Below are 13388 nucleotides of genomic sequence, written 5' to 3' on the forward strand. Positions count from 1 at the left end.
TTCTGCATGTCTGGTTTTTCCAACAGGATTTTCATGCCTGTAGGACAAAAGAGGTGCAACCTCTTTCCAGTCTAGCTTCCTTTTGCATAAGCTCCAGGTTTTGCAGACAGTCTTGTTTCAGACTCTCAGCAGAATGGCTGAGAGGGAAATATCTTGGTCAGTGTCTCAGAGACTATGATCTGCAGCCTGATTACTTTTACCACTAAGTTAGCTGATCCCTTCTGCCTGTGGTTTATCAGCTTGTTGTTGTGTGCCATCTGGAACTGGCACTGTGGGGAAGGACTGCTCTAAACCCATGTGTTCTCTTTAATCCTTTCTGGCCCAGCAGAGTTTCTGTCTCTTTCATTGCTTTTGGTAAAATCTCATTCTTTAATGCAAGACATTACAAAGAATTCACATGTCAGTTCATGTGACCTTTTTTTTTCTATTTTTTAAAAAGTGCCTTTCATTCTTACTCTGTTTTTGGGGCATTGATGGTAGTATAAGACTTCTAGTCCTGGGTCAAGGTGGTTTTGTGCTTGATGGGAGCAAAGAGAGGTCCCTTTGCCAGAAAGCTATCAGTTATAATCTTGCTGTTTAGATAAAAAATTCTAGTGTAAGACAAATTTAGGTTTTCCAGAAGCACGTGGAAGCACAGCAGTTCTGCTCTGACAATTACAGGCTTCAGTTTCTTGGGGAGCTCTTTTCAAGTTAGCTGAGAAACCAAGCATGTATGGAATATCATTTACAAATGGTTTCCTGACTTTTTTTAACCAGTGTTCAATGCCCTTGTGTCCTTCTGTATCCGGGACCTCTTCCACTACCTGCAGGAGCTGCTTCTTCTGAAAACCCCAAAGAACAAACTAAAGTAAGTCTGAGGAGATTTGAGATCTGTGGGTAAGAGAAAGCTGCTCTGGGTTTTTCAGGACCACAACCTGGCTGTGAAGCTGGCAAAAGGTGACAGCTCTTCCCAAGCACAAGTTGCCTGATTATATTCACAGAGATCTTACCCAGAGTCTTCCTTTTTTCACCAGAAGTGTGTCCTCTGTTGTATTAAGATTCCAGCCTTTTGCAGAGGTCCTGTGGCTTCAACAGAAGATCTGGAATTGCATGTGCTTGCACTCAGGAACACTGAGTTAGAGCATAGGTGGAATGACAACAAGCATCCAGCTGTGCAAAGAACAGGACAATAAATTCTTTGCCAGAAGAGCAGCATTGGTGCAGTACCTCTGTACCACGTTTGGTGATGCAATGTGCTCTGACTAGAGAGAAGGAATAACAGTTTTGAGGTCTTAGGTGCTGGCTGGGAGCTGGGAATTCTGTCTTTTGCATGGGTTGGTGCTCAAAGAATTTCAGACTCAGGCTGGACCCAAAATTGAGTAGGTATCAGCATGGCTTACCCAGGAGCTACTGGGAAAGGTGCTGGAAATTCCTAAGTACCAGTCTGAACTCTTGCTGGATTTTTATCCCAGAGTTTCATCTGGATACAGTTTTGTTACTTGAGTCATAGTTATAGCTCTTCTTTTTCACATTGTTGGGTAGAGTGAGAACAGAATGCCTTTCAGAAGTGTTTTCAGTACATTTCAGTCCATTTTTCTGGCAATTATTTTTAGTTTCCCTGTTACAGATGAAGAGAAAAGGGATCTACATCCTGGGTTCCTTGATGACAGTGGTGCTTAGTCTGAGAAGGAAATTCCAGTTCTTTGTGTAAATACCAACCTCTTTCCTCTCCAGGCCTGACTGGTACAGACTGTGTCTCAATTTTGGGATGGCCCTGGGGGCAATGCTTCCTGAGTGCAGTGACAGAAGTTTAGAAGAGACTGAGAAAATCTTGCAACTAGTTTAATCCTAAAAATAGACTTTTTGCCCAAGGTCAGCCTGCTGTGTTCTCAGACAGTGTCTGTGGAACATCTGACTGGAAGTGTAAAGGATTCAGCTCTCCAGGAAGCTTTCTGGCTGTCACAGCTCCCTGTATCACACTTCCAGAGATTTGAGACTCTGTTGGGAAGTTCTTTGAAATGAATTTTCTAATGCTGTGCTTCAGGCAGGTTTTACAGAGTAGAATTATTCCTTTTCACCAGTGACAAACTTGTTCCTTCTTGCTTTGCAAGCAGTGGTTTTTACTCCATGGCAAGATTGAGTGAAAGAACTCGCTCTGTTCTGCTCAAAATATATTTGATGGGGTTTTTTTAGAGCTAAACCCAACTCTTGCTCAATTCCAGATTGGTTCTCCCTTCCACCAGCCCACTCTGGAGCAAGCTGCGACAGGACATAAAAGTGTTCCTCAGCTCTACCATCCAGGTAAGAACTTCCATCCAGCATGTTTGTGGGACTGGGGTCAGTCTGTGCATCCCTGGGCTTTTGTCCAGGTTATTTTGAAGTTAGGCAGATGGACTTTTTTGCATCTGTAAACAGGAATGCTAAAAGGAGAGCCCAACAATCAGTTGTTTAATAAGGCAAGGAGCAGTGTAGCCTCTTTTCCCATTGAAAAGGCAGTTACTCCAGTTGGAGGATGATTTCCTGGGCATCACAATTCTGGGATCTCTGGGTAGTGGGTTCCATGCCTTCTGCTGTAGTGGAGAATAAATAAAACTTGCTGGCTGAGACTGCAGTGAGCAGATGGAATCTTGCTGAGTCTCAGAGCCTTTAGTATCTAAGATTTGTGTGTCTGTCCAGTTCCTTGTCTTGTTTTGGAAGTACTTGGTCTAACTAACAATTTAGAGGCCAATAGGATGAGTGGACCAAAGTAAGTAGTCAGTAAAGAAAGTCTAGGTTAATACTCTGGCAGCTCTTTCATGATTTGTCTGAAAAATTAATACTCAGTGGGCTTTAAAGCAGTTTGTAATGCTGTGCTCCTGCATTTTGCATCTTTAATTCCATTTTTTTGCTATGATCTTGCCACTTCTTGCAGTAAATGCTAAGATATTATATTAATAACCTCACAAATGACATCTCCAAATACAATTATGCTCCATCCCACTAGGATATCCCATCCATCCAAAGATGCTGATGCCTAGTGTTTGAGACAATTCAAAGATTACTCCTGAAGAAAATTTCTGTCTCAATTTAAATATTTTTTTTTGAGATTTGCATCCCCAAATTTGCAATACTTACAACCAAACAAAAACATCGAAAATCATTATTCAAAAGCTGCAGGATATGAGGAAAGAAAAAGAAAGTGCTGGTATCTCTTAGCTTTAAGCTGACAGAATGACTTGGCAGAAAGAGCATTTGATCAGTAAAGCTTTTTTCTGAAGTTGTGGTGCCTCTTGCCAGCAGAAGATTGCAGTAGGAAAGGACAAACTGGCAATGCAGTTGCAGTGAAGTCATCCCTGGCCCTCTGTGTGTGTCTGAGTGCCCTCACTCCCAGGCTGCACTACAGAGTTTTTCTGGCACAGTAGTTTCTGACCATCACATTCTCCTTTTCTTTTTGTGTGTGAGGGATTTGGCAAAGGAGACCTGCTCAGCCCAGAATCTTTGCAGTGCAAGAATAAGGAGGAAAGTTTAAAAGTAGGAAAAATGCCTCTGCTTCCAGCAGCTCTGATGGTAGCCAAGAGGAGGCACTACAGCAGGCAGAACCTCTCACACTGAAGTGGCTGAGCTTACCATTGGCTTCAGATTAGAAACTGCAGATGTCTCAAGGTTTGGCTCCAGGTGAGCTGGAAATACCAAGATGTTGTTTTATTAAATAGTTTGTCTAACTTTTTTCTTCATCTGGAGTTAACTTCATGATATCCAATAGTATTCCAGCTTCCCATTAGAGAATTTCTGGTGAAATACAGCTCAGAGGGTCTGTTGCCAAACCTTGTGTAGACTGAGGGTTTCTGCATGGTGCATTGACCATTTGTGATGTGATGTCAGAGGCACTGATCTCATCCTGTCTTGAAATTGACTTAGGCTGCATGCAGACTTAGCTTTTGCAGTAGACAGAAATCAGGTTTGGTTGTGATGAGCTCAAGTGTCATTACCAGCCAAGTTCAGAAGCCTGGGCTCACATTTGCCAGGATGGTCAAACTTTTCTGGAACCTATTTGACCTGATGTGTCTGCTCCTTTCCCAATAGAGTTTTTGGGGGTTTGTTTGATCATCTTAGGAGAGGCTGCTCTTCCAGTCCTCTGGTAACACAGAGATACTTGGAAAGAGCAAAACACAGGTGGTTGGTGATGAAGGAAGAGGTGATGAGGGCTGTGTGCTAAATGTGTTCATGTCTTGGTTTCCCTCCATAGCTCCTCTCCTGTTTAACAGAAGCCTCAGTTGGTGCAGCAGTCCTTCAGCATGTCATTTCCACAGTGCCTTATTACTTGTCCTTTCCCAAGCAGTGCCGTGCACTCCTCAAGGTAAGGTGACATTGCCATGATGTGTCACATCCACCTGTGATTTTCTTTATCCCTTTTCATGATACTTGGGCTGGATTCCCTGGTGGTTTGCTCTCTTCTACTCTTCCCATGTTTTTCTTTGGTCCTGGAAAGGACTACTGCTCCTCTTGCAGTCCCTCTAGGTGCCACAAAGCATCCTCACATTGAGGGGAGTGGGGACATGGGGATCAGTGTTGGGCCCAGTTCTGTTTAATATCTTTATAGGTGATTTAGATGAGGGGATTGAGTCCATCATCAGCAAATCTGCAGATGACACTAAGCTGGGGGGGAGTGTGGATCAGCTGGAAGGCAGGAGGGCTCTGCAGAGGGACCTGGACAGACTGGAGAGTTGGGTTGATTCCAACAGGATGAGGTTCAACATTCCAAGTGCCAGATCCTGCGCTTTGGCCACAACAACCCCATGGGGAGCTGCAGGCTGGGCACAGAGTGGCTGAGAGCAGCCAGACAGAGAGGGACCTGGGAGTCTGGATTGCCAGGAAGCTGAACATGAGCCAGCAGTGTGCCCAGGTGGCCAAGAAGGCCAATGGCATCCTGGCCTGTATCAGGAACAGCGTGGCCAGCAGGTCCAGGGAAGGGATTCTGCCCCTGTGCTCAGCCCTGGGGAGGCCACAGCTTGAGTCCTGTGTCCAGTTCTGGGCCCCTCAGCTCAAGGAGATTGAGGTGCTGGAGCAGGTCCAGAGAAGAGCAAGGAGGCTGTGAAGGGATCCAGCACAAGTCCTGTGAGGAAGGGCTGAGGGAGCTGGGGGTGTTGAGGCTGGAGAAGAGGAGGCTCAGGGGAGACCTCATCACTCTCTGCAACTCCCTGAAAGGAGGTTGGAGCCGGGGGGGGTTGGGCTCTTTTCCCAGGCAACTCTCAGCAAGACAAGAGGGCAGGGTCTCAAGTTGTGCCAGGGGAGGTTTAGGTTGGAAATTAGAATTTCTTTCTGGAGAGGGTGATCAGGCATTGGAATGGGCTGCCCAGGGAAGTAGTGGATTCTCCGTGTCTGGAGATCTTTCCAAAGAGCCTGGATGTGGCACTGAGTGCCATGGGCTGGGAACCACGGGGGGAGTGGATCAAGGGTTGGACTTGGTGATCTCTGAGGTCCCTTCCAACCCAGCCAATTCTATGGTTCTATGGGGACGTGGCTCTGTGTGTAGCTGCAAAGTGACACAGGAAGCTGTCTGCTTCCTCACTGCAGATGGAGTAACTGCTGCCTGGGTGTATCTGTGGTAGTATTCACTCCCAAGAGATGGGGGTGGAATATTTTTGCAGGAACTTAGTCACAACTGCTGAGCACTAAGAACAACAGAGGAGGTGGGGAAGAGCAGAAGAGGCCAACAGGGTGACATTTAGATGAAAAGCTGCTGGGTGACATTTAAATGAGGCTGGAAGCCTTTGATGATAAAATGAGTGGTGTCGAGTGATGGAAGGCTGCTACACCTCTCATCTGAAGGGTGGGATTTTCTAGTAGGCTTTTTCAGCCCTGCAGCTACAGTCTTTCCAGTTTCCTCTAGAGTTCATCAGTGCTGATAAGGTTTTTGGATACATGACTGCAGTCCTACTGAATCGGGTGCTTCCTGACAGGGCCAGCCATGTCCAAATAAATCTGTATTCTGACCAGGCAAATGCAGGCAGGCCTGGGAAGGACAAAATCTATAAGAGGGCAGAGACCAATATATAATTGCTTTATGCAGTGTAGAGATGTGTAAAACTCAGATTACACATCAGTGGGAGGCTGTCTGCTAGCCCAGACCTCTATACAGACTGACATACCCCTCTCTAGGTGGTACAGGAGGTGTTCTTTATGTAACCAGGAAGAAGCTCTTTTTCCCTTCACTTGCCTGAATGTTTCCATTTTCTGTTTCAGCAAACAATTAATTTGTGGAGCACAGGTGAGGAAACAGTGAGAGTACTGGCCTTCCTTGTGCTGAACAAGATCTGTCGCTACAAGAAAGAGCTGTACCTAAGTCCTCTGCTCAAGGTAAGGCTCAAGTACCTGCTGTACTCTGCAGCTTTTCTTTCTCAAGTTTTATGCTAAGATTTTAGAGCATGAGCTGCAGCCTGTTAGGTAGAGTAGATGCTGGACATGGTGCTGGTGACCTCCATAAAGTTCTACAAAGAAGTTCTGCTTTAGATCAGAGCAGTACCCTGCTTCCTACTGCTGCCCTTTATCCTGGAGGAATATTCCTTTGGAGTGACTTGGTTTATAAAAGGAACACTTCACCCCTTGTTTGGACTTAAGTGGGAGGAGAATGCTAGGGAAATAAAAAATTTTTAAAAATGGGGGGCAAAAAAAAGGGGCAAAAAGGTTATGTGGTTGTCTTGTCTCTTCTTTCCTGCCCAGCAAATGTACATTGCATTTGTGAGGAACTCCAGATTCACCTCTCCCAACGTTCTGCCCATGATCAACTTCATGCAGAGATCCCTGACAGAGATGTATGCCCTGGACACACACATCTCTTACCAACATGCCTTCATCTACATCCGCCAGCTGGCCATCCACCTGCGCAGTGCCATGACCATAAAGAAGAAGGTAGGGCCCTGGCAGTGGGCAAGGAGGGGGAAACTTACAGTAGCTTTTGGTAATCTCTCTAAAATGTCACTGTTTGCTTCATAAAGTGCCATGGAGTTGGTTTCTTGTCAAGGGATGGGAGCTTCAGAGATGGTGTTTTTTGCCTGTGTTTAGAATTTTAGCAGGGAAGGACAGGAAAGCCAACTGCAGGGTTCAAGTCACTTTTCTCTCCTCAGCTTGCAAGAATTGATGTCCTTTCTATATTCTTCCTTGGGCAACCTTTTTGCACTCTGAAGCTGCTGTTTGCAGCCTTAGTTGCTCAAAACCTCAACGTAAAGAAGCTTAGGAACCAGCTGAGTGTGTGCATCTTTCCAGTGAATTCCATACTATTTAAAGGACTTAAGTGAACAAAGCAGCTCAGACCTTTTGGGAGCAGCCCTGGTTTAGCCACCTCCAGTCTGACCTCAGAAATCTGAGTCAGATTGCTAATCCTGGCTTTATTCATATTTAGCAAAACAGACCCCTATAGATTAGTTGTTCAGCTGCTCTCAAACACTGCAGGATTGGTGACCAGTTAAATCTCCTGGCTGTTCAGACATGATGTCTGAACATTATCTAGGGATAAATAAGCAGAGATAAATGAAGTCTGGGCTGCATAGATCCTAATTGGATTCCACTGGCTTCTCACACCCTCAGTCCTGGCCCAGACAAGACCTAAATCCACTGGATTTCACAGCTGGGGGATGGTTGTAGGAACTTAAAATGCCAGCAGCACAACCAAAATATACAAATCCAAGTAATAAGCCAATTACTTTAAATTGAGCAGTGGGTGATTGTGGAAGATAATTAGGAGAGCAGATTGCTTCTCTGTTCTGGGCAAGAAAAGCTGAGAACATAGCTGCTTGGTTTACATCTCAGTGACCTGGTGAGAGCTGGGAGAGCTTTACTGGTCCCACCTGCAGTTTCAATCTCTGCTGCAAGGTCTGGGCCAGTGGCTGCAGTTGAAGTTTTCTGTCCTTGTTCCAGGACTTGTGCATCTTGGTTCAGCCATACAAAAGAGGAGGTGACCCCTCCCTTGAAATTCTGTTTCAGTTGAAGCTGAGACATCTTGCTAAGTGCAGCCTCAGAAATTTCTTCCTGCAGGTCTGGGGAATGTGTGGGGCTGCAGAACTCCTTGGAAAGGATGTCTTTAAGGGGGATTCCTGCACTTTTCAGACTTTTATTTAATCTGGTACTATGGGCTGCTTTAAGCAGGGAGAGTGGGGGGTTGCCCAAATATTCTTGAAAATGGGATCTCTTGGGTTGGTGGAAGACTTGACCTCCACCTACCCCTGCCAGCCTTGTTTTGGCTGAAAGTCTGGCTGAAAAACAGAGCTGGAAGTTTGTTCTCAGCTCTGCTGACTGCCAGTTTTACTCTGGAATTCAACAACAACAAAAAAAGAAACTGTCCTGGGTAGTGTCTTTTCCAAAAGCAGGGAGGAATGTTGGGTTGATCATTTGGCTCTTGCATCTTTAAAATGAGCACTGTTACCTTTCAGAGGTTGGGGGGCAGTGGGTAGGGGGTTTCCATTAATACAGCTGAGGGAAGGGAAGCCTCAAGTGGGAAGGACAAGCTGCTACATAACCACCAAAGGAATCTGAGTGCAGAGAGAGAAAATTTGGATAAATTTCTTGCTGGCTTGAATCAGTAGCTTCCCTCCCTCCTTCTCTGGCCTACAGATGCCAGAAGGCAGTTCACAAAGGGTCAGAGAGGGGTACTACTTCCAGCCTTTCTACCTGCGGGACACCAAGGACTGTGGGGAAGTGGAACAATTAAAGGTTCCCCATGCTTGGCCACATCCCACCATCTGCTTTGTTGCAGATGAAATCATCCTTCTCAAAGGAGCTGTACTTGGGAGAAAAAGCAGTCTGTGTTGCTCATTATTCCCTTCAAAGCACTGACTAGTACCAAAGCAGGGTGTTGCCAGTGCAGCAGCTGGACTTGCAGGATGGTGGGAATCAAAGCAACAGCTGGAATGTTCCTCTCTCTAAGCAGGACACAATGTCCTCTTCAGAGAATGCTGGATGAAATAAGTACTGTGGAGAAACCAGAGTGAACTCCTCTCAAATGCCACATTTATGAATTTGTGCCTGTTTTTTATTATTATTTTTTTCCCCCATTTTCTGCAGGAGAATTTTCAGTCTGTTTATAACTGGCAGTACATCCACTGCCTGTATTTCTGGTGTCGGGTTCTCAGCACCATCTACCCCAGTGAGGTCATGGAGCCACTGATCTATCCCTTGACACAGGTCATCATTGGCTGTATAAAGTAAGTCAGATTTAATTATTTTTAAATTTATTTAATTGCCTACACTTCTTTCTCTTGATTGATGTGGCACTTACTAAGGGCTGCTACTGCTAGGTGATTTGGAATTGTTCAAGAACTCCTTTGGGTGGCAATAATCCATCTGAAGATGTGCACCTCAGCACCTGTATGTTCAGGTGGTGTAGATTGTTCTTTCCTAGAATAAATCCTCTGTATAAGAGCAGTTGCAATCTGAATTGCCTGGACAGATGATCCTTCCAGTTTTCCAAAGTGGTGAGGAAAAAATGTCCTGACTTTCCTCAGGACCTGACAATGCCAAAGGGGAGAATCAAGTCACAGAGTCACAGAAAGTCCTCTGGCTTCAGAAATGCAGTGGAAGATGCATTTGTTTTTTGTGCAATTTTTTTTTTTAGAATTTGAAGAACTGGCACGTTTATTATATTTAGTATATCTGTGGAGACTTTCTCATTTTTTCCCCCATCAGTTTGTATGTTTATATATAAAGGTTTTGTGCTTTGAAATGGCTGTTAATAAGGAGCAATGGAGGAATTCTTCAATCTCTGGTGATCTCTGAAATCCTTTTAGCTCTGTTAACCAGATCCTCAGCTTTAAACCACCACCCTCCTGGGCTTGAAAAACTCCCAAGTGGTGATGAAAATAAGCAGATTTAAACAAGCTTTTAAGAGTATGGACCCATCCCTCTCTCCCTCCCTCCTGGGCCTCTCACTGCTGTTGTTGAGCTTTATTTGACCTGCAGATAAATCAAGGCAGTTCTCTACCTGTCCAAGCAGATAAATCAGCTACCTGGGGCCAAGGAAAGGTGAATCAAGTGTTTTAGCAAGAGGAGCAAATAGAAATTGTAAAGCCTGTGGTGAAAAAGGGCTGCTTGGTGTGAAGTCCAGGTGCTTATTTTAAACTTCAGAGATTTGGGAACCCAACAGATGGGTTCTAGAATGAGGAAAATAGAAATAAATCTCACTCTGGCTTCATCACTGAGCCAAACCTGTGTTCAGGATATATAAAAAAAGGGCTAGCTGGGTTAGCAGATGTGGGGATGATGTTGGCTTCTTCCCAAATGTTGGGATCCTCTCCTCAGTGTTGGTGGTTGTGCTGAGAGCCAGGCTCACTGCCACATCTCCTGGGGTAGGTACAGCTGTAGTAACTGAGTGGAATGGCAGAACTGGGGTTGTTTCTAATCTAGCCTGCAGGACAAGAGGTGTTTGGGGTTGTTTTGTTTGGTTTTTTTCTTGCTTCCTTTCTGGAAGGCCCACTTAGAGGTGTGCATCTCCTTGGGGGCTGCTAGAGATGGAGGTGATGTGGGTGAGCTGGGCCCTTCTCTTTTTGTTTCAGCTTTGAGAGGTGAGTGTATGGGGTCAGGTGGAGGGGCAGGATGGTACCTAACATCTGCAATACCTTCTTTCACTTCTCCTGATGTGGTGTGGGGTATCTGGAGGGAGAGTTGTGCTGGGAGGAGCTCCCCTTCCCTCTCCTCTTTTCCCCTGCCCTCTCCCCTTCCCTTTGCCTCTTGTACCAGGAGATGGCTCTGGGCTCAGTGGCTGCCTGGCTGTCCCTGGCACCCCAGCACCTCCTCATGGCCCCACAAGGGGAATGGGGAGAAAACCTCCATCCCTCACAGGCTTTTTGCTCTAGGCAGAGAACAGGGAAGAATTTGACCGGTTATTTATTAAGATAACTGATAGCAGAGGGTTGCCTGTGAAAAGCAGAATCTGCTGCTTCGTTTTCTTGCTTCCCAGCAATAACATGAATGGAAATTATTTTTAATCCTGTGGTTCAGAAATGGACCAAATGTGTGTCTGTGTGTTACTGTGAAGTTCCTTGCTGCCTTGCAGCTAAATGAGGAGTTTTGGTGCCTTTTAAGTTTTAGTTTCAGGCCTCAGCACGTATATGGGAAGAAAGCAGGTACCTGTCCTAGTCCTCTCCAGGCAGAGGAAGATAGAGGTCACCCAGGAGTATAGCAGTGAGTACAAATAAGCCTTTAGTGTATTCTCTACACCACAGCTCATGCCCTGGTGGAAGGGCATTAAAAAGATGAAATGCTGAGATGAAATGTGAGTTTGAACCCCCTGGAGTGGCCAGGAGTTGGACCTTCCTCAGCAGAGCTGGGACCCAGCTGTGTTTTGTATTCCCTGTGCATCCAGCCATGGGGAAGTAGAGCAGATTGTTGCCTTGCCATGCACCCTAAAATTAATGGTCTTGGTTTACAGTAAATCTATACACCTAACAGGTTTATTCCTCGATCAATTAATTCCTGAGAATGGCTTTCGTCATCTCCAGTGGTGCCAGATCAGGGTGCAAAGTAGATTTATTTCTGTAATGGATCCAATGATAATTATTTCACTATTTGGAGAGGGGGAGATGCAGGTGATTTATGGTGCCTGGTCAAGCATTACTTTTTATTTTTTGCTCTCCTGGATTGCTCACCAAGCTCTCTGGGGAGGGCTTCGTTTATCAGGCTCGAGCCTGTTCTCTGGGAACTCTGTGGGTTTTTTTGTTTTTTTTTTTTAATTAAAAAAAACCCAACCTATTAATTCTGGAGGTATCCATGTCTCCAAGTACAGGTCATTCAGTGTGAGAGGTTTCTGGAGTGGTGCAGTTAAGGAGGTCTGGTGTCTTTTAGGGGTAGCTCTCCAGTCTTGCATGGTCCTGGGGCTGCTGACCCTCTCAGTCCCAACCTTACAAAGGGAGTTGGCTGCTTTCTTAAATGGTTTGAGGGTCCCAGAAAGTCTGTCCTCTCCCCCTCCATGCTGATTATAAGCTGTTCAAATGTACATGTTGAATTTCTGAAGGAGAGAAGAAGAGCTGAGGCACTTCTCTGGGCTGGAGAGGGCTGAACAGGTTGGGCTGTGAGAGGTCACTGTCACTCTCCTGTCTGCTGGTCACTGCCAGCCCCTGCCCCACTGATGTTCCACACTATGGGGGTCACTGTTCAGGTGAGACCATGAGCTCTCTGGGTGCACAGAAGGTTGAATACCCTGAAATGGGAAATCTCTTCCTCCTTGTGAACATCTCCCTCCTTGTAGTCCCTCTGGGGGAGCCCTTTCCTTGGTCAAACTTGCTGCTTAAGATGGGCATTTTATTACTGCCACTTTTTCTTGCACATCTACCTGTGCTGGGAACGTGAGAGCTGAAAGTGTTGAACTTGACTCAACAGCATCAGTAATGAACTTCAAATGCAAAGCTTTTGTCTTCTCCTTTCTCCCAGCAGAAGCTGGAAAACCAGTGCTTTGGTTTGGAGTTTCTGTGGGCATGTTTTGGCTTTAACACACCTGAGTCTGATTTCCAGCTATGGGATAGCTTCAGCAGCTCAGCTTGCTGTCTGATACTAAAGCTGCCTTTCTTAGGACAAGCTCTGAGGTGTCACTGAGGGCTGCAGATGCAGCTCCTGGATAAACTTTGCCTAATATCCTTTCTTCTTTTTTCCTCTCCAGGCTGGTCCCAACGGCTCGTTTCTACCCCCTGCGTATGCACTGCATCCGTGCACTTACCCTGCTGTCTGAGAACACCAGGACCTTCATCCCAGTGTTGCCATTTATCCTGGAGGTTAGTTGCTTCCTGCTGACCTAGAAATGGCTGATGTCTGCTACCTGACAAGCACAGTGCCTCATTCTAGCCACCCAAGGTTGCCCAATTTCCTTATTCCCTAAAATCCCCAGCAGACAGCATCAGGCACAATGTGTTGTTTGGTTAACAAATAGGATTAAATTTTTATTGGCCTGTGAGCAGAGAGTTTCTAAGATCAGCTGGGTGCAAGAATACATTCCTAGGTGGTTTAACTAATGCAGTGAGGTATGAAGGGTTTATCCTGAAGGGTTTACCAGAGGAGAGATTCAGAGGCTCAACTGGTTGCAGTAACTCCTTTCATTTCTTAGCAAAAGTAAAAATTTCTTCTAGCCACAGACAAAGAGAAATGGCAGGAAAAAGCCCTTTGAGAATTAAGGATTTATTTAGGGAAATGATCTGAGTGAATGCAACCAGGCAAAATGCAGCATGTTTGGTGAAATACTGGTGCTAAGAGACCATCCAGCTTTCCCATGTATCAGGTGCCTGACAGCTCCCCACATCAGCCCTCCTGGCTTTGCAGCTGTAGAGAAGGCAGGAGGAGGAATGCAGAAGCTCCAGGAGGTCAGCATGAGGTTGGACACTGAAGAGGAGGAGGAAAGGGACTTCTATAATAAATGATCTGAGTCAGCTGGGCTCATTCCTAATCAAGTTCTG

General features: G+C 45.7%; 1 protein-coding gene across 1 annotated transcript in view; it reads left to right on the forward strand.

Annotated features, from left to right (window-relative positions):
- The window catches only part of NOC2L (NOC2 like nucleolar associated transcriptional repressor), a 40789-nt gene that overhangs the window by 3400 nt on the left and 24001 nt on the right, over nt 1–13388 (forward strand). Inside the window, 7 exon segments of the mRNA XM_030463659.1 lie at nt 757–847; nt 2202–2280; nt 4205–4315; nt 6202–6315; nt 6679–6867; nt 9016–9155; nt 12602–12713. Coding sequence (XP_030319519.1) covers nt 757–847; nt 2202–2280; nt 4205–4315; nt 6202–6315; nt 6679–6867; nt 9016–9155; nt 12602–12713 — 836 coding nt within the window.

The sequence above is a fragment of the Calypte anna genome, chromosome 21 (assembly GCF_003957555.1).
Source record: "Calypte anna isolate BGI_N300 chromosome 21, bCalAnn1_v1.p, whole genome shotgun sequence".
Taxonomy (NCBI): Eukaryota; Metazoa; Chordata; class Aves; order Apodiformes; family Trochilidae; genus Calypte; species Calypte anna.